This window comes from Gracilinanus agilis, chromosome 2 (assembly GCF_016433145.1).
Source record: "Gracilinanus agilis isolate LMUSP501 chromosome 2, AgileGrace, whole genome shotgun sequence".
In the NCBI taxonomy this organism is placed as follows: domain Eukaryota; kingdom Metazoa; phylum Chordata; class Mammalia; order Didelphimorphia; family Didelphidae; genus Gracilinanus; species Gracilinanus agilis.
The window spans coordinates 405,263,334-405,284,605 of NC_058131.1; the positions used below are offsets into that span (position 1 = coordinate 405,263,334).

At 37.9% G+C, this 21,272-nt stretch overlaps 1 protein-coding gene across 1 annotated transcript in view; it reads right to left on the minus strand.

Annotated features, from left to right (window-relative positions):
* KDM3B (lysine demethylase 3B) overlaps positions 1-21,272 on the minus strand; it is a 50,117-nt gene that overhangs the window by 10,768 nt on the left and 18,077 nt on the right. The window contains exons 7-13 of the mRNA XM_044659895.1: positions 17,204-17,797; positions 10,898-12,131; positions 9,406-9,607; positions 4,969-5,183; positions 2,261-2,413; positions 1,508-1,615; positions 508-635 (exon numbers count right to left, since the gene is read on the minus strand). Coding sequence (XP_044515830.1) covers positions 508-635; positions 1,508-1,615; positions 2,261-2,413; positions 4,969-5,183; positions 9,406-9,607; positions 10,898-12,131; positions 17,204-17,797 — 2,634 coding nt within the window. The remainder of the gene's footprint in view (positions 1-507; positions 636-1,507; positions 1,616-2,260; positions 2,414-4,968; positions 5,184-9,405; positions 9,608-10,897; positions 12,132-17,203; positions 17,798-21,272) is intronic.

Here is a 21,272-nt window from a genome sequence, read left to right on the forward strand (position 1 = left end):
TAAGTCAAGTATTCTAATACGCTTCCTGAATCAAAACTGAGCACAGAGGGGCAGCTAGGTAGCACAGTGGATAGAGGGCTCAGGATAGGAATCAAAAGGACCTGGGTTCAAATCTTGCCTCAGATACTTCCTAGCTGTATGACTCTGGGGGTAAGTCTTAAGCCTGCTTGCCTAGCCCTTGCCACTCTTCTGCCTTAGGATCTATTAGTATTAAGTATCAGTTCTAGGACAGAAGGTAATTTTATAAAACTGAACCAAACCAAGGACAAATGAAGAAAGGAAAACCAGGAAGTCACTAGGACATTTATAAAGCATTCATTGGCTCCTTGTGGGAGTGCTAGAACAATTGTTAGGTCTGTTTCTAGATGAGCCTTTTCTAACCTCAATGGTAGATCCTGGGATAAGAAAAATGAAACCGGGTTATTTCAACAAGGGCTATATTCTATAGTTGTTTTAAAACACATATAGTTTATAGTCTATCTCTAAGTAGCCTACTGACTTGCTTACCTGTGAAATCCCATTAGTGACAGCAGGCCTCAATACAGATTTATTCTGACGACTGATGCAAGGGCAGTTGGCTTTAATTCCCCACTTGCCCCGGGCTGCATGTACCATATCTCCAATGTTGTAAAGAGCTAAAAAGAAAGATATAATATGATTTGTCTGGAAAATATCTGAGAGGGAGGTCAAGGATGGGAACTTTAGGGAATTCTCCATATGCTTGAGTTCTTTAGACATAGGATAGATATGTCAACCTGAAAACTTCAGAAAATTAATGCCAACTCAACAATAGAGTGAATTACTATTCCTTTTTCCTCCTCCTCCTACTATTTACAAGTTTTCTTTCTCTACAAATATTATTGAATACATTGATATTGTCACCCAAATGGTAAACAGTTCTTAAGTAAAAGGAAATGTAGGTGATAGTTCCCAGGATTCGCTTTTATGTATAGTATCAGTGATGGGCAAACTTTTTAAAGAGGGGGCCAAAGGAAAGGAAATGCTCATCTGTCAGTCTGTTTCTAAGGCAATTCTTTTGAAATTTCATTCTATTGTATCCTACTCATTGTATTCATCATATTAGGAATAATGTTGCGCGGCTGGATAGAACATTTCAGGGGGCCACATCAGGCCTGCAGGCCGTAGTTTGCCCATCAGTGGTATAGTATGTTTATTTCAAAATCTAAGCTTAGAATATCTGCTAGAGTAAACACAAAAATTAAACTGATATCATGACCCAATCAAAAGTATCTATTAATACCACTCATATAATACAATGACATATTAAGTTTCAGTTACATTTCCCCTAAACAAACAAGGATGGATTTTCTTGTTTTAAAAAATTAAGACAGAAGGCTTAAAGCCAGTATCACTGTACAGGTCTATATCTTTGGTTGTTTTAAAGCTTAATTTTTTAAGACTTGTGCTATAAATTTCACTAATCTGAAGTATCTGCCCAAGACCTGAGCCATCTCCTTCACCAAGAAGACTGCAGTCTGAGACTTACCTGTGCCAGGGATGATTTGTGTGGGCATGAGATTCTCTGGTTCATGTGATTGCCCCTTTGCACACTTTAACCAAGAAAAAACCTCTTCATCACCCATCTCCTCTGTCTCTGAAATAGGAAGAGCTTTTATTACTTTTTCTCTGATCATGTTTTCTTTCATGGAGCTATGTATGATATCCCTAACTCTTCTAAGTCAATAGTTACGCCCTTCAGTTTTCATAGTTTCTCTAAGAAGACTGGATCTTCCAAGTTTGTGCAATCAGGAAATATTGGGAAGGCAAAACAGGGAAGCATGTGTGAAGACATTCTTGGCATATGGCCTGGGCAACCAAGACTGAAGAGAATAAGAAAGACACTTTCTTGGTTTGGTAAAGATTTGCCCAATAGGCTGAAAATTGACAAATTATTCTGGAAAGAATGATGGAGGTAGAGTAAGTGGATATGAGCTCAATTTTAGCTTTGCAACATACCACCTCTTTGACTTTGGACAAATCACCTCACTCTGCTATAGTTTCCTCATCTATAAAAGGAAAAGGCTAGCATTAATGATTTTTAAGGTCCTTTTTAGGCCTGCTTCTATGTTTCTGTGATGTAAATAGGCTGGAAAGTTTAGTCAATGGTTGAAGCACATAAGTCTTATTGTCTTCCCACTCCTTAACCCTTAACTCCATCAACTCATCTCTCATCTCTAACAGATTCCTGCACAATTTCTCCATGTTCCCTTTTGAACAAGACTGGGAAAAATTTACTTACCACTGCGTGGACGGCTCTTCCTAAGTCGATAACAGTCCAGACAGACTCCAAATCCACATTTGCGACAAACCCAATGGATGTTGAAGAGAGTTGTTTCACACACATCACACATTTCTCTAACACCACGTACTGCTCGCTTCCATGCCACTTTTTCTGAAGAAAAGCAAGAGGAAGGCAATTTATAGTTACTAACCCAATAAATAGCTGCAATTCTTCAGACAAATCCATCTAATATTTTCAGGCTAAAATCCTACTCATCCATAAAGTTAGTATTTTAGGAGATACAAAATGCAGAATAAATTTTTAAAAATTATTCTAATCAGATTGCATTAAAAAAATCTATAATAGAATATGCTTCAAATGCTCATGATCATGCCAAAATAAGGGATATGAAAGCACTGTAGCTTTTTTTTTTTTAAACCGGTTTTACTTTCCTTCTTAGGATCAATACTGTGTATTGGTGCCAAGGCAAAAGAGCAATAAGGGCTAGGCAAGGCGGGGAGGGGGGAGTGAAGTGACTTGCCCAGGGTCACATGGCTAAGAAGTGTCCGAGGCCAGATTTGAATCTAGGACCTTCTGTCTCTAGGCCTGGCTCTCAATCCATTGCGCCACCCAACTGCCCCCAAAGGAAAGAGAAATCAAAGGGATTCTTTAAGGTTAAACTGTTTACATTACTACATGGGAAGATGATACTTTTAACTCCTAAGAACTTTATTATTATTAAGGCAATTAGAAGGAGTATGTGTAGATAGTATGAGTTTAATGTGACTGGATGTTATCTAAAAAAATAAAATTAAGGGGTAAGAAAGAAATGTACTGGAAGGAAGGAGAAGGGAAAGGTGGAATGGGGTAAATTATCTCACTTACAAAAGAGGAATGAAAGAATTTTTAATAAAGGATGGGAAGATGGGGGAAGGAATGCTTGAACCTTGCTCTCAATGGAATTGGCTCAAAGTGGGTATGACATACACACTCAGCTGGGAATAGAAATCTATCTTACCCTATAGGAAAGTAAGAGGGAAAGGGGATAAGAGGGAGTAAGGGTGGGGTGGACTGATAGAAGGGAGGGCGGACTGGGAGAGGTAGTAGTCAGAAGCAAAACAGTTTTGAGGATGGAAAGGATGAAAGGTCAAAGGAGGATAAAGAGCTGGGAAAAGGATGGAAGGAAACACACAATAATCATAACTGAATTTTTTTATAAAAGTATCTTTGACAAAGGCCTCATTTTTCAAATATAGATAGGGAATGGAGTCAAATTTAAGAATACAATTAAGAATACAATTCATTCCCCAATTGATAGTTGAGGAATATGAACAGCAGTTTTCAGATGAAATAATCAAAGCTATCTCCAGTCATATGAAAAAATGCTCTAAATCACTACTGATTAGAGAAATGAAATTTAAATAACTCTGAGGTACCACTGGACACCTTTCAGATTGGTTAATATGCCAGAAAAGGAAAATGACAAATGTTGGAAGGGATGTGGGAAAACTGAGATACTAATTCACTGTTAGTGGAATTGTGAACTGATTCAACCATTCTCAAGAGCGATTTGGAACTATACTCAAAAGGCCAAAAAATTGTGCGTACCTAGCAATACCACTACTAGGTCTGTAACCTAAGAAATTAAAAAACAAAAAGGAAAAATAATCATATACAAATATTTAGTAGCTTTTTTTGTGGTGGCAAAGAATTGGAAATTGTGGGGATGCCCATCAATTGGGGAATGGCTGAACAAGTTGTGGTATATGACTGTTGCAATATTATCGTGATACATGAAATGATGAGCAGGATGCTTTCAGGAAAATGTGGACTTACATGAATTGATGCAAAGGAGAGTCAAGAGAACAGTAATATTGTAACAGAAACAGTAATATTGTACAATGATATTTGAAAATGACTTATTCTCAGCAATACAATGATTGAAGACAATCCCAAAGAACTCTATGATGGAAAATACTACCTACAGCTAGAGTAAGAATTGATGGAATTTGAACACAGATCAAATCATATTTTGTTAAAAAATCATATTTTTCTTGTTAGTTTTTTTGGTTTCTGTTTTCTTTTACAACATGACTAATATGGAAGTATGTTTTGCATGACTGCTGCCCATGCATAACATATACCCAATTGCTTGCCTTCTCAAAGAGGAGAGAGGGGAGGAAGGAGCAACCAAATTTGGAACTCAAAATTAAAAAAACAAAAAAAAACCCCAAATGTTAAAATTTATTTTTATATGTAATTGGGAAAAATACACTATTAAAAAAAAAAGATGTGGCATCTTGTATACATAACAGTGAATTTCCAATTCTCTCTCAGTTTGGAAGAATACAAGTTAACTGACATGACTTGATGTTTAGGAACACTTGAGATAAAGAAAAATAACAAAGCAATATCTTCTTGTTTAAAGAAAACAAAATTTGGAGAGTAAAATTAGTTCATTAATATCCAAATTGGGTGGAAAGAATGAACTTGGGTCTATTAGTCTCCAGAGGCCCTAAAACTAAAATTTTGAATTTAGCTTCACTCCTTGGTTAGACAGATTGTTATAAGTGGAAGTCTTCTCAATAAAGGGAGAACATTTTCTACATTCTAATACTGACTATTCCTGTCCAAAAGAGAGAGGGAAATGAAATATAATGCCTTTTAAGTTAAAGAAACAAGAGTTTCTTCAACAGGCAGTATGAATGACAGAAGGTAAGACTTACGGTGTGGCTCTACCATCATCATTGCCTCTTTTTCTGACATAACAAGCTGGCAAAACTGGTCCCCAACATTGGCCAGTATGTATTTGGAGGTCTCCAGATCGATTCCTTCTGCAAGGGAGGAAGAGGGAATCCACAGGTTCATGGCTTCTGGGTCACTTTGCTGGGGACTCAAAAACCCTTCTACACGGAGAATGCCTTTCCGAGTGAAGATAAGCCTGTAAAGGAACAAAAGCTGGTCGAAAAGCATAGTGACCATGCAAATCAACAAATACATGCAATCTAAGGTCTGAAATCGGTTCTGGCTTAAAGACATGAGGTTGAGGGCAAATAAAAATTCTCACTGAAAATTCACCTGGAAGAACAAAAGGTCAAGAACATCAAAGGAAGGGGGCAGCTGAATAGCTCAGTGGATTGAGAGCCAGGCTTAGAGACAGGAGGTCCTGGGTTCAAATCTGAATTCAGACACTTCCTAGCTCTGTGACCCTGGACCAAGTCACTTAACCCCCATGGCCTAGCCCTTTCCACTCTTCTGCCTTGGAACCAATACACAGTATTGATTCTAAGAAGAAAGGTAAGAATTAAAAAAAAAAAGGAATATCAAGGGAACTAATGAAAAAAATGTGAAGGATGGTGGCCTAGCAGTACCAGATCTAAAATTGTGCTGTAAAGCAGTAATCATGAAAACAATCTGGTACTGGCTAAGAAATAGAAGGGTGAATCCGCAGAACAGATTATGGGTAAATGACCTCAACAATCTAGTGTTTGATAAACCCAAAGATCCCAGCTTTTGGGATAAAACTCACTGTTTGACAAAAACCGCTGGGAAAATTAGAGAACAGTATGGGAAAAATTAGGTCTAGATCAATATCTCATACCCTGTGCCAAGATAAGGTCAAAATGGGTATGTGATTTAAACATAAAGAGTGATATTATAAGTAAGTTTGGGGAATGTAGAGTAGTTTACCTGTCAGATCTACAGAGAAGGGAAGAATTTGTGACCAAACAAGAAACAGAGAACATTATAAGATGTAAAATGAATAATTCTGATTAAACTAAAAAGGTTTTGTACAAACACAACCAAGATTAGAAGGGAAGCAATAAACTGGGAAAAAAATTTTATAACAAATTTCTCTGATAAAGGTCTCATTTCTCAAATATATAAAGAACTAGGTCAAATTTATAAGAATCCAAGTCATTCCCCAATTGATAAATGGTCAAAGGCTATGAATAGGCAGCTTTCAGATGAAGAAATCAAAGCTATCAATAATCATATGAAAAAATTTTCTAAATCTCTCTTGTTTAGAGAAATGCAAATTAAAACAATTATGAGCCACAACCTTACATCTAGCAGATTGACCAATATGACAGTAAAGGAAAATAATAAATGTTGGAGAGGATATGGCAAAAAATGGGACACTAGCGCATTGCTGGTGGGGTTGTGAATGGATCCAACCATTCTAGAAGGCAATCTGGAATTATGCCCAGAGGGCTTTAAAAGAACGCGTACCTTCTGACCCAGCAATCCCACTACCATGGCTGTATCCTAAAGAGATTTTGTACAAAAATATTGATAGCCGTGTTTTTTATGGTGGCAAAAATTTGGAAACTGAGAGGTTGCCCCTTGACTGGGGAATGGCCGAACAAAATGTGATATATGATGGTGATGGAATACCATTGTGCTACATACAATGATAAACAAGATAATTTTAAAAAGAACTGGAAAGACCTACATGATCTAATGCAAAGTGAAATGAGTAGAATCAAGAGAACAGTATACACAGTAACTGAAATACTGTGGAATGATGAAATGTGATAAGACTTTGCTACTAATAGCAGTGAATGATCTAGGAAAATCCATCTCCAGAGAAAGAACTGTTGGAGTAGGAATGCAGATGATAATATGATTTATCACTTGATTATTTGGGTATGTGATCTGAGATTTTGGTTTTATAAGATTATTCATTTACAAAAATCAATAATATGGAAATGTTTTGTCTGATAATACACATATAACCTAGACTAAATTGCTTGTCAATTCCAGGACCAGGGAGGGAGGAAGGGAGGAGACAATATGAATCATATAACTCTAGAACTTATATAGAAATTTGTTATTAAAATAAAAGAAAGGAAAAAAATTCTCACTGAACTTGAAAATTTGCTCTAAAACTAGTCCTATCCTTTAGGTTCCTGATGCTTCCCACTTAAGCATGTGTTACTTCTGAAAACAAGGTTGGGAAAAATTTTCAGGGATCTTGGGCTTTTGAGAAATTGACTGCATCAAAAAAAGGGGGGGGGAGGGAAGATCTATTAGTACAAAAATATTTATAGCTGCTTTTTTTGTGGTGACAAAGAATTGGAAATTGAAGGGATGTCCATCAATTGAGGAATGGCTGAACAAATTGTACTATATGATGGTGATGGAATACTATTATGCTGTAATAAGGAAAGATGAACAGGATGATTTCAGAAAGAGTTGGAATGACCTACATGAACTGATGCAGAATGAGATAAAAAGAATGAGAAAAACACTGTTAACAGTAACAGCAATATTATATGATGACTATCAGTGAAAACTTGACTACTCTCAGCAATGCAATGATTTGGGACAGTGATGGCCAAACTATAGCCTGCAGGCCAGATTTTTTTTTGGGGGGGGGGTGAGGGGGGTGGGGAGAGGGCCTGAAATGTTCTATCTGGCCTCCAGACATTATTCCTAATCTGACGAATATAATAAAATGAAACTTTGAAAGAGTTGCCTTAGAAACAGACTGACAGATAGATGAGCATTTCCTTTCCTTTGGCCCCCCCTTTAAAAAGTTTGCCCATCACTGATCTGGGATGTTCCTAAAAGACTTATGATAGGGAATGCTATCCATTTCTAGAGAAAGAACTCTTGGGGGTTAGAATGCAGATGAAAGCATATGATTTTTCAGTTGTTTAGTTATATTTATGTTTTGGGGGTTTGTTTTTATAAGATTACTCATTTATAATATGGAAAAATAAGTAAAATAAAAAAATTTTTAATTGACTCCAATAATTCCTACCAGCTCTTTTATTCAAAACAAATATTCTGAGTGCATCAGCCCTTCTGTTGACATAATAGGGGAGTCGGAAGAAACAAGCAACTCTTCCACTTCTGTTTCCTGAGGGGTGCATGTTATACCGGGTTACAGGCTCAAGAGTTGTAGTTATTTGGTAAAGGTATGGGATCTTTCCAAGGTCTAGTGTTAATTCTCTGTGGTTGAGGGGCATATTTATCCATGCTGAATATAGTCCAGAGTTTCCCTTTCTCAATCATAAGGCAAGTTACTCTGAAGAATGAAAAAAGGAAGTATAGTAGCAGACCAAGAATATGGGACAGACTTATTCTCCTTGATTCATCAATTCAAAAGGAATCTAAGTTGGGGAAACTGAATTGGAAGGTTGGTGGCCAAAGCTGATGAACTTTAGAGCTTCAATCCACCAAGAGTAAACTTATAATAATCCAGTAACTAAGTTATGATTACATGATGCAGTGCCACCAACTTGAGAATTAAAGTGCCAAAGATATTCAATATCTCATTCCAGTAGGCCTGTGTTAAAAATTCAGAATACTTCAGAGTAGAAGAGAATCTGTCTTCTCAAACTTCTAAAACTGTCACTAATAAAACTATAGAAAAAGAAACAAAGGCATCCAATGGGATGGGCCTGGGACCTGTGATTTCAATGGCATAACAAAGTTTTAGTTAAGGAAATTCTCTCTACCAGTAAAGAATGGCACCTGCTCTGGAGTTTACGGTCTTGGAGCAGTGGGGCTCATAACTTGTGTGGACTCGGATGGGGAAAAGAAATCAAACATTCATGTTTACTAACCTCTATCAAATTGAAATCTAGCATTTCCTTCAATTATTTAGTAAAAGAAACCTATCATTCCTACAGAGGAATTCACAGGCTCCACCAGACAGCCAGTGGGGTCCACAACCCAAAAATGCTGTTGTTGTGAAGGGACACACCTGAGCCAAGCTCTGGATAGAATCTTGGTTGATTCATTTTACTGGAACCTCCAGTTTACAGACTTAATAACTTCTTAGAGATTTTTAAACTGTTGAGACCCAAGATAAAACCAAGATTCTGTAGCTCTACTCAACATTGGGAGTGGCTGATTTTTTGGGGGGGTGGTATATGTGATGGAAAGAACAGCAAACAGTCTTTTAACATCCTGCTGGCACATACTTACTGAATGTGCTTGGAAAATCTCCTTTTTATAAATCTTAATTTCTTTACCTGCAAAACAGTACTATGTATAATATTGAGAGTTATGTGTAAATGTTAAAATGTACATGTGGTAAAATCAGGATAGGTCACTTGGGTTTATAATCTCAGGGCGTTAGACTAACAAGCAGAGGAAGCCTGGGCAGTGAGGGAAGGTATAAAGATAAAATGGGTGATTGTTAGCACCTTCGGAAGTGAAAGAATCGGCAGGCCACAGTGGAATCATCTTGTTCTTGCTCCTTAAACTTTCGGTAGCGCTCTAGACGGCACTCCCGGCATTTATGCAAGTGAGGGGCCACATTAATGCAGGATCCATCTTGGAGGAAAGGCTCTCCAGACTGCTTGAGCTTTCTCACCTTGCTCATATCTTTCAGCACAGACTGGCCAACTGTGGTAGGAAAAAGAGAGGAAAAAACAGAAACACACTGATAAAAATGGTCTAAGACAAAAGTTAGGGTTTGATAGGCAACTATGTTAAGCTCAAAGGACATCACTCAATTTTCTCTTTGCTAAAGATAGCTACTATATCATGGTACCTTATCTGGCTTATTGCTGACTTTTTACTACTTAGGCTTATTAAAAATAAAAAAAGCTTAACTTACTTGTCTACTTCTTCTCCAATTTGCTCATTCAGGGGTAGGGGAGAGAAAAGGGACACAGCAGCTAGATGAGGACAATAGGGAGCTTGGAAAAGGAAATGTGTGGGTTACGATTACATCGCAGTCACTCTGTTCCATCCCAAAGTTGGGATGGATACAAGAGACTAGGAGCTCCAATAGCCTGGTGGCACCTGCCACTTTTGTTAGGCACCTAAGTAAGTGGCTGTGCTAAATGACCTTAATGAATCCATGCTATCAATGTTTTAAACCCCATGAGCTAAATTTAATAGGATATTGTTCTCCCATTTATAATATGTACTCTTCCCAGATGAACCATAACTATTTACATCATTAAAAAAACCTTGATGCTATTCTTGATCAGAACTCCATATTACAAGAATGTTTTCTTTATAGAGTCATGGGTCCTAATATTTTGACCAGGGAAGCAAAGATGAGGGGCAGTTTAATTCCTTTCATATCTATTTACAAAGGACTGACTTGAAGGCTGGCTTTCTACCCTCAATGTGACCTTGCCTTTTATCCAAATATGAATGTGATAATGTTCAGACTCTGATTCGATAACCTTGCTGTATACATTACTGGGATTAGCTCCAAACCACTGTAATTAAAGGCCCCAGTACAACACACAAAGTGTCCATACAGTCAATATCCCTTTTATATGGAGAATGGTAACCAGCTATTCTCCCCCTTTCCTAAAGACAAAACAAGAGAAGATGGGCTCAACCTGAAGCAAGAGTGATGGAAGCTAAATATAAACATTTCCTGATTTAAAAGAAAAAAAAAATCAATGGAATAACAAACATTAAGAGGGACCACTGCCAAGAAGGACTGCAGGATTTACTTTTCTAGATGTTAAGAAGAGACAACTGTTTAACTGTTATAGCTTAGACAAGGTCTTGCTCAGGACTACAGACCATTTCCCCTCAGGTTTTCTGTGCTACCAGGGCATAAAACTCTGAATTAAGGATGCTTATAATGCAAGGAATGTGAATGTGCCAGGGCACAGAAAATCAATCCTGTGTATACCCTGGTAGCTCAGCTTGGCTCAGCACCATCACCTTTCAGAGGGGCTGTTCGAGGTCGGCCTTTAGGGGCCTGCTTCCCTCTTCCTTTTCCCAGTAACAGTTCAGCATTTCGCTCTCCATTGGGGCCCAGTTTCCCCATTAGGTGCTCTGGAATTCCCTTCAACCCAGCCTTGGCTTGCAGCTGCTCCTCAGAGTCACTCAGGTCTGACAGGTCACTGTTGGTGCTGGAATCTGAGTCCTGTTTGGATGTCATGCTCCGTTCATCCAATGAGAACCTCTTTACAGCTTCAAAAGGAGCTCTGTTCTCCTGTAAAAACTCTGTTGAGGAGAGAAAGCTAGTTGAGTGCCTGCCAAAGACATTAGTAAAGGTTTTCAGAAGGGGATTGTCCTGTTGCCCAGGCCCAACTGATGGCTTTTCCTCTGTTGGGCTGGAGGAGAGGGTGGGCATCTCAATAGGTTGTGAAAGACTGCTGGTGGGTGAATTAGAACGGCCATTTCCCATGGCAGAGAGGCTTGGGACGCTGGGAGGCACAGCTGAGCTGGGTGCACTGGAGGCTAGCTTGGAAGAATCAGTTGTGATGAAGAGAGATTTCTTCTTTGCTAAGGATGCTGAATCTGCAGAGGCAAGAGACTCTGGCCAGCCAGAAGCTGCCTTGAGTGCTCCAGTGGTAGCAGAAGTGGAGCCACCTGCCGTCTGAGATGTAAAACTGCTGAACGGGCTGAGATCAGCTTTCTCTGCAAATGCCAGGAAAGGGTTGGATGGCTCTTCACGGGACAACTTAGGGGGCTGCAAAAATAGATTTTCATGATTCTCTGGGGCTCGGGTATTCAAGAGGCTCCTTGGGAAGGCTGGAGTGAGGGTAGGCATGGACTCTGTGGGCACCTTCCGGTCTAGAGTGCTGCCGGCCTTCGTGTCTGCTGCCAGGATAGGTTTCCCTTTGCAAAGTCCAGAGCTCAAGCTCTCTAGGCTCTGTTTGAATGAATCCCGACCAGAGGACTCATCTGACAAACTCTCTGAAATTGCTGTGAAGTAGTTACTGGAGGGCAAAGTCTGTGACATGCACTGAAAAAACAAGTTCTTTGAGAGATCAGAATCTTTCTGGGTTTCTGCAGAAGAATTGGAGGCAAAAGAAAACCCCAAAGGCTTGCTCTCTGTAGCCAAGACCCCATTGGATTGGGCTCTAACACTTCCAAAAGTCAAGGATTGGGATGAACTTGAGAGAGATGCTCCAAATCCAGAAGAAGCCAAGAGGGTGTTTCTGGAATTCTGAAATAGGAGGGAACCATTATTTAGTGACTTTTCACAGAGTTGCTTATTATAACTCACCCAAATCTTACAGTTTTTTTCTCAGGTCTGGGAGATAGTACCATTTGTATTTTTCATCAGTGAATCCCATGACTCAAAACAGTTATTACTCTCCACTACTACAACTCCATGGAGTGTGCAGCCAAGGTGTCTTGGTCACATGAGAAACCAATTAAAAGTATACAGATGAGGGGGCAGCTGGGTAGCTCAGTGGATTGAGAGCCAGGTCTAGAGACAGGAGGTTCTGGGTTCAAATCTGGCCTCAGACACTTCCCAGCTGTGTGACCCTGGGCAAGTCACTTGACCCCCCGTTGCCTACCCTTACCACTCTTCTGCCTTGGAGCCAATACACAGTATTGACTCCAAGACGGAAGGTAAGACCTCAAAATAAATAAACACAAATGAATGAATGAATGAATAAATAAATAAATGAAAGTATGCAGATGTTAGCCAATTGCCAAAGGTGATACAATATGGAAATAATCAATGCTAGAGGAGTTCTAGAAAGACAGACACATTAATGTCTTGTGGGTACATCTGTGAAATGGTCCAAGCAATTTGGAATTATTCAGAGAAACTAAAATGTATACAACTTTTTAATTCAGATTCCATTACTAAGGCATATATCTGAAGAAGGATGTTGACAAAAAGGACCGATACACACCAAAATATTTATAGCAAAACTTCTTGCCATAAAAAACTGGAAACAAAGTAGATGCCCTGGGGAATGGTTAAACAAATTGGGTACATAAATATAATGGAATGTTGCTCTGCTTTAAGAAATGTATCAGGTATGTACCTATTTATATACATGTTCTCTCCCCCATCAGAATGTAAGCTACTTAAAGACTGGGGTTATTTCTTCCTTTTCCTATGTCCACAGTGCTTAGCTGTGTACCTGGTACACAGTAAGTATTTTAATACATATTTATTGATTGATTGAATATGATTATAGAGAAGCATAAGAAAACTTACATGAACTGATACAAAGTAAGCAGTGACAGGAAAACAACATCTACACAGCAAATGGAGAGAATGAGGCAATCTAAAATAAATGGCATGATAATATAATGACTTAAGCTTGTCCCTCAAAGATGAAGTCTGAGAAATATAAGAAGAAATCTTCTCTCCTGACCCCTGCCAGCTTCTTTGCAGAGGACAGGGTCTGTGGGTATAGAACACTGCGTAAAACATTTTTTTTTTTGGATTTGCTGATCAGTTTTCCTGGGTTACCCCCTGCCCCCAAAAAAAATCTTTATTATAAGTCATAGCTCTCTGGGAGAGAGCCTGGGGAACTATGAAATATAGGTAGCAAAATTTTTAAAATTAAAAAAACCAACCCATATGGATGGTTTATTTAATAAACAAACAGAGACTGACAAGGAAGATCTTATTCATTCTATAGAATTCCTTCCACAGCTGATCCAGGTGGTCATCACAATACTGAAAAACAATTTTAAACTATTAAAAAGCTTAAGACTGAACTAAGACTTTTGGGGACTCCAGGATAGAAACTCCTTAGAATTCAAAAGTGAGTAAATTCTATTACGAGGTCTCTTAGGAAAGAGGCTTCTTCCTTACTAATCCCATGATTATCAGCTATTACTCTGAAGCATATCTATAATCCATGCAATATTAATAACCCAATACAATTATTATAAGATTGTTAGAAGGGAAAGAGTTTATTGTAAACTGCTAAACCATCTTTTTGGGAGGTGGGCTCAGTTCTGCAAAGAAATTCTACACTGGGGAAAAGTAGTATATTTTATTAACTGGAAACTGTCAGATAGTCTTTTTTAGAATTTAGTGAATTCTCTTTAATTCTAGTCCCAACCCTATAGTAAATATTTTAACCCTGAGTCTAGAAACACTCTAAGCTACTTCAAAAACTGCTTGATAAAGTGCTTTCTCATCTATTTTGAAGGAAAAAAATAGTTTATAGATGTACCACTATTTAATACAGAAACACACAAACCAACCCTGGTATTTTGCTTATAAAGAAAACAACCCTATGCTATGAAAAACTTTAATCATGATATGAAAGAGATGAGAAAATACAATTCACAAAACATATTTGAAACCATGCCTTACAGGTGAAAATGACAAAAACAAACAAAAGGACGTTTCTGGAAGTCAGTTGATCCAGAGCAAGGGTTAATTTTTAAAATTATAAATGTGCTTTATACTTATTTTGATAATAATAATAATTATAATATCTGCTAATGCTTTGATCCCAGGAAACAAATGGATTTTTTTTGGGCTGGGGGAGAAATCTTAGGACTTTTTTTAGTGGGGAGAAAGAGGTGGGAGTGAGGGGAGATATAAACTCTCCTCCCAATTTTATTGGAAAACATAGAATTTCAAAGTTGAAAAGCACCTGAAAGTCCTTTTAGTCTAACTCATAACAGAAGAGAAATCTCCTCGATGTCATTCCTGAGGTGCGGGGAAGGGAAAGGAATAAATATTTCTATAGTACCTACTAAGTGCTAGGTATTGTACTAAGTACTTTTTACAAATATCTCTCTCTATCAATCTGAGAACTGGCCATAGGATGTGATTTAAAGCTGGAAAAAGGAGCAGAGAGGCCATCTATGGATATAAATCAGAGGGCTAGCTAGATATTTGTATATTGTTTGTATATAATTTGCATCTTCTATAGGAATCATGCCAGCTATTTAAAAAGTTAAAATAATCACTCCCCACTGATGACACTAATTTTTTTTTCCTTCTCTCTTCCTGTTTACCTGTAATCACTGACATGAATCCTGTATATGAACAAGTGTTACAGAGGAGAAGCTAACCCTATTTTGAGTACTGAGTACTCCTTGTTAGTTTTATTGCAGTGGTTCCCAAACTTTTTTGGCCTACCGCCCCCTTTCCAGAAAAAATATTTCTTAAGCCCCCTTGAAATTAATTTTTTTTTAAAAATTTCAATAGCAATTAATAGGAAAGATAAATGCACCTGTGGCCATCACTAAACCCCCCCATCACTGCAGCACCCACAAGGGGGCGGTGGCACCCACTTTGGGAATCACTGGTTTATTGGATAGATTTGGCCATGCTCTTTGATACCAACATTACTAAAAGAAAAAAGTACAAGCAGCACAGGTTTCAAACATTATACTTTTTGTTCAAGATGAGAAAAAAGTGAATATAATTCATAAAGTTTACTACTTTCCTTCAATTAATTCAATTCCAAATCTTTTCACAAGCGATAACAAATTACATTTTGGACTTGGTATTTAGGGCATGAAGTTTCCCAGTGGCCAGATGTCCCCATTTTGGAATCTAGCATTATAAAGCAGGCTATCATATCTTGTATTTTAAATTATTTCCCCAGAGGAGACCCAGGTTGAAATATCAGCAAAATGACAGAAATAGTCCCAGAAATTTCAACAGTTTATAACAAAAATATTTTCTAACATATAGTTTTTCCTATTCAGCCTCCAAAGAATTTTGTAAATCTGCAGCATTTTCTGGTTCTTTACTTTTAATATGCAAAGTTTGACCTATTATATTTCTTTAAGGCCTATTTAGATCCCTACCACCTACGGCAAAATCTATTTTAAAAGAGTTAAAACTATACAATGACTGGATGGATGTGCCAACATAAAATCCTTACCTGGGGGGTTCCCTTATCTCACAGTGGAGATGAGAGAGGAATTACTACACTAGTATATATCTTCCCTTCAAAATGAACAATGATCTGTGAGAAATCTTCATTTGAAGTCCCCTTTCCTCTTCTACTAGACATATCCAACCTTACTTATCCCTTGAACACCAAGAAATTACCAGGGATGAGGTAAGCCTTCATCCTGATGAAGTCAGGTGATATGTATTTTTTATTTTTAAAAGTTTCCTTTTTAAAAATTATAAACTTGACAAATATCAACCAAGATGTCTATTATGTTTTACCTGTTATCTTATAATCTCATATCTCTAAGGTTGCAAGATTCTTGAATGTACGGATCATTACTCTATCTATTGGAAACAATGCTTAGCACACAGTTGACACCTTCAATTTTTGCATATTTCTTCTAAATTGTGAGTCAATGGCCAGTTGGTGGGGGAAAAAAAAGATAACAGCAGGGCAGCTAGGTGGCTCAATGGAAAGCCAGGCCTGAAGTCAGGGTGCTGGATTCAAATATAATCTCAGACACAGGCTATGTGACTCTGGGCAAGTCACTTAACTTCAATTGTTTAAGGGGGTTAACCCCCATACTTCATATCAATGCTAAGATAGAAAAGTAAGATTATTTTTTAAAAAAGATGGCATATATTATAGTGTTGATCATAAAACTACACTGTTTTAAATAGTTTTTAAAAATTGTGTTTGGGAAATCTGCTTAATGTAATCTAGATAAAACTGAATTTGAATTTGAATTATATTTTAGCAACCAACAACATATCAAAAGTAGATTGAGAATATGTGAGGTGGTTGTTATGACTAATCCTGCAAATTTTTCTATGGAAGTTTCTGAAATATGAAAAACTTCAGAGAAAGAATTTTTGTTGAACCCAATCATGGAGAAAACTCAGTCTTTAGGAAAAATTTATTAGACAATTATGAACTGAAAACAGAAGATGGTAATGGTAGCCTACATAAAGACTTAATTACAGTGTTCACTAGTAGAAATACTATAATTCATTAACCTTACCTTTTATAGGCCAAGTGAAGGATGCAACTGGTATGTGAACCAAATGGATAACTGAATTTAAAAAGATTCTCCAATGGAAACATCTTAGCATCTAATTAAACTGGGTTGCAAAATCAGTTTTTGATTAGCTCAATTGTTAAGGCACCCATCAAGAACTGGTAAAGTTATTAAAAAAGATGCCCTTGCTGAAGGAAGGAAATGACACCTCATGAAGAGTTAAAAACCCTGTCTATATAGAGTATAATTTAAGAGTATCCTAGAAATTATATTTTCCTGTGGCAATGGAGATGGCTTTTCTAATTGTATAAACCAAAGATAATATCAAAGAGGTGAATAGTGAATGTAAAACATTTGCCCCAAGTTTCAGTTACTAACCTCTCCCTGAGTCTGAGACCAACTGACTTTCTGTTTCTCCTGCAGGGTCATTGCTGAAAGGCCAGTGTCGGAGATCCTCACTGTGGTTGGTGTTGAGCTGGTGGCTGTGACCACAGCTGTCGAAACTGCCAGACTCTGAGCACCTTGATCCAGTGATTTTCCAGCCTCCTTGTTTCCAGCTCCACCCACCTCTGTGACCAAAGGTGACTGACCGGTGGCTGAAGAATATGGAGTGAAAGGTACAGGTATATCCCCACCTAGAGGCTCATCCTGAACCACCAGAGTCCTGCCATTCTCTTTGGTGTATGTGGCAAACCGAATGTTTCGATTGATCTGGGGAACAAAGGGAGGCAACTGCTTGGCTCTTTGATCCACTCCTGGCTCTCCACTTGCACTCCCTTTCCAGGGCCCTCGGCTTGCCTCACTTCCATCATTTCCATTGTTGTCTCCTTCACTCCTCTCGCCTTTTAATTTCTTTGTTGCAGGGTCACACCCAGAGTCTGAAGCACTTTTCCTCCTCCGTCCATCTTTCCCCTCTATGCTTTCTCTTTTCTTCTTTCCTTTGGAGGGCTTTACTGCTTTTAATGTACCTCCCTAGAATACACAATTCAGAAAAGTTTTATTAAAAAAAAAAATCTTGTTAAAACCATAAACCATTTTGCTCTTTTATGTTTCTAGAAACAATCAAAGCAAAAACCAAAGAAGGAAAAATGCTTAAGTTCAGCTTTAACATATATTCCCTTTTAGTCAACTATTTCAACCTATTATGAATTTCCTATATAATAAATTTAAGACATTTACCATCTTATACTTCTAAAGTACTTTCCTCCTTTAATAGGGGCCTTCTCACCTCAGAGGGACTTCAAATATCAAGTATCATAAAATAAACTCTGTAAAACAGATACTGCCTTAAAACTGGCTCATTGTTGCCATTCGAAAAAACTATATGCCCAGGTCATATGGGAGGCCCACTAGACTTCAAAATATGCAGGCTCTCACATATTAGAATGTTCCAGCATAAAATGACAGTACCCAGTCATCCCAGGATAAGGGATTTATGAGCCTTTGAAAGAAAAAAGCATTTCATTATGTATCTCTGATATATAAGAAATACCTCAGAGAAATATTACCAATGGCTCTAGTCCTAAGTCACGAATATGTGTAATAAGTAGTAAGAACAATAAAATTTAAAAACAAACATTTTCATAAAGTTAATTATACCACCCCTACCAAAAAAAGTACCGTTTAGGGGAAATGTGGCTAGCATACCTAGGAAGTTTTGAAATTTCAAGTTTGCAGTTATTATTATTTAGAATACCTGGCTAAATATGAATTATGGGACTTTTCTAACAATCTTCAAATTTTCTATTTCAGTAGAGAATAGGATTCAAGAGAGGAAAGGAAGTATAATCTACCATAGTTCTCTTTTCTTTAAAAATTTTTAAACCCTTACCTTCTGTCTTAGAATCAATATTGTGTATTGGTTCCAAGGCAGAAGAGTGGTAAGGGAAGGGGAGGTTAAGTGACTTGCCCAGGGTCATACAACTAGGAAGTATCTGATGCTTTTGTCTCTAAGCCTGGCTCTTAATCCACAAAGCTATGTAGCTGTTCCTACCATAGTTTTCACAGGCAGATCTATAATTATACTTTAGTAGTTATAATGTCAGAGCCCATACAATTAAGTTAAGTGTCATTGGTAAGGCTGGATTGTAAGAGGCTAGAAGGGACCATTGACAACTAACTCTGAAAGACATTTTCTTTAAAGGGTGTGCAGAGGTCCAGCTGGTTTTTGGTGATTTATGTCAGCTTCTAAATTGCCAAGGACAGTCTTTATGGACTTTTTTTACAACTTGTGATTTTCTTGGCCTGGGCAGCCCATTTTAACCATTCCAGGATTGTCTGGAGGACATACTGAGGGGCCCTGCTAAGATGAGGCTCTGTAATAAGCTGGGCCCAAACATTTCTTTAATTGTTAAATATGACAGTAATTCACCCTAACTCTTTTCTTAGACTGAAGACTTTATTTTATTTGAATTAATTTAGATACTGGTCTTTGATCTATTTCCTTATTTTTATTCCTATGCTATTTAACTGATGAAACACTGGTAATCTCTGTCTCCCCTCCCCATTTGTTTTGATCCTTATTGCCAGTTTCAGACATTCTCTACTTTATCATCTTCATTATTCTTATCACACCAATGCATCAAAAGGCATCATCACTCTCAGAAGCTTCATATTAAAGTATAACAAATATTTCAGGTGTGAACACCGCTGGGTTTTCCCCTTGTTCTTTTGACCCAACCCTGCCTGATAGTAAGTAGTCCATTAAGATGAGGATGATGCCTAGAAAGCCTCTTGAAGAGTTGTCTTTCATTGCAGAATGGGCTCAGGCAGAAACATCAATAAAGAGCTGTGGAAATGATCCTAAGAAGACACTGATAGATGGTTTTAACTTGCAAGAGTTTCACATTCAACTTAACCAATACAAGCCTGATCTATATAATACAAGCACTGTATTAGTGGCAACAGCTAATGGAGTGCTGTGCATTGTAGAGGTACTAACAAAATATTACCATAAGATTTCACACACCCTTTAGAGACCATCAATGAATCAATGAATAAGATGCAGTTTCTCTTTAATTTCTTTATGATTCTGTTATACTTCTACTAAAGTTTAACACAATAATTTGGCCTAGCATGTCTTTGTTGTTATTATTTTTTTAATTAAACTCTTATCAGGGTGGAGTCAAGATGGTGACTTGGTAGCAGTGAAAGCTGAAACTGCTCTGACAATCCTTCTAAACCAATCTTCAAAAAGCACCTCAGAGGGCAGCTGGGTGGCTTAGTGGATTGAGAGCCAGGCCTAGAGACAGGAGGTCCTGGGTTCAAATCTGGTACCAGACACTTCCTAGCTGTGTGACCCTGGGCAAGTCACTTGACTCCCACTGCCTAGCCCCTTATTGCTCTTCTGCCTTAGAACCAATACACAGCATTGATTCGAAGACAGACGGTAAGGGTTCAAAAACAAAAACAAAAACTCAAAATAACAGGAGTCAAAATTAAACCCTTACAATCTTGTGTCTTACAACCGACACAAAGTATCAGTGCCAAGCAACTGGTGTTAAGTGAGTTGCCCAGGGTTATACCGCTAAGAAGTGTGTGAAGCCAAATTAATTTATATATTGCTTACTGATCATTAATTAATTTATTTGCAATATTTTCCCATGGTTATATGATTCATGTTCTTTCTCTCTCTCCTTCCTGAGCTGATAAGCAATTCCACTGGGTTATATATGTATCACTGTTCAAAACCTATTTTCATATTATCTATATTTGCAATAGACTGATCACTTAAAAGTCAAAATCCCAATCATATCCCCATCAAACCATGTGATTAATCATGTTTTTCTTCTTTGTTTCTACTCCCACAGTTCTTTCTCTGGATGTGGATAGCATTCTTTCTCATCCCTCAGAATTGTCCTGGATCCTTACATTGCTGCTAGTAGAGAAGTCCATTACATTCGATTGTACCAGTGTATCAGTTTCTTGTGTACAATGTTCTCCTGGTTCTGCTCCTTTCACATGGAATTCCTCCAGTTTATTATTCCTTTGAGCACAATAGTATTCCATCACCAGCATATACCACAATTTGTTCAGCCATTCCCCAATCGAAGGGCAGCCCCTCATTTTCCAATTTTTTGTCACCACAAAGAGCACAGCTGTAAATATTTTTGTACAATTTTTCCTTATTATCTCTTTGGAGTACAAACTCAGCAGTAGTATGGCTGGATCAAAGGGCAGGCAGTCTTTTAAAGCCCTTTGGATATAATTTCAAATTGCCTTCCAGAATGGTTGGATCAATTCACAGTTTTACCAGCAATGCATTAGTGTCCCAATTTTGTGCGAGGCCAAATTTAAACCCAGGATCTACCAATTCTTGGCCTGGCTCCATCCACTGAGCCATCTAGCTGGCCCCACAGTCCAACACATCTTTCAAAAATCCAAATCTAGGCAGATTATCTAGGAAGGTAAGAGTTTGGTCTTTTGGTTTTGAATTTGAGAGTAACTG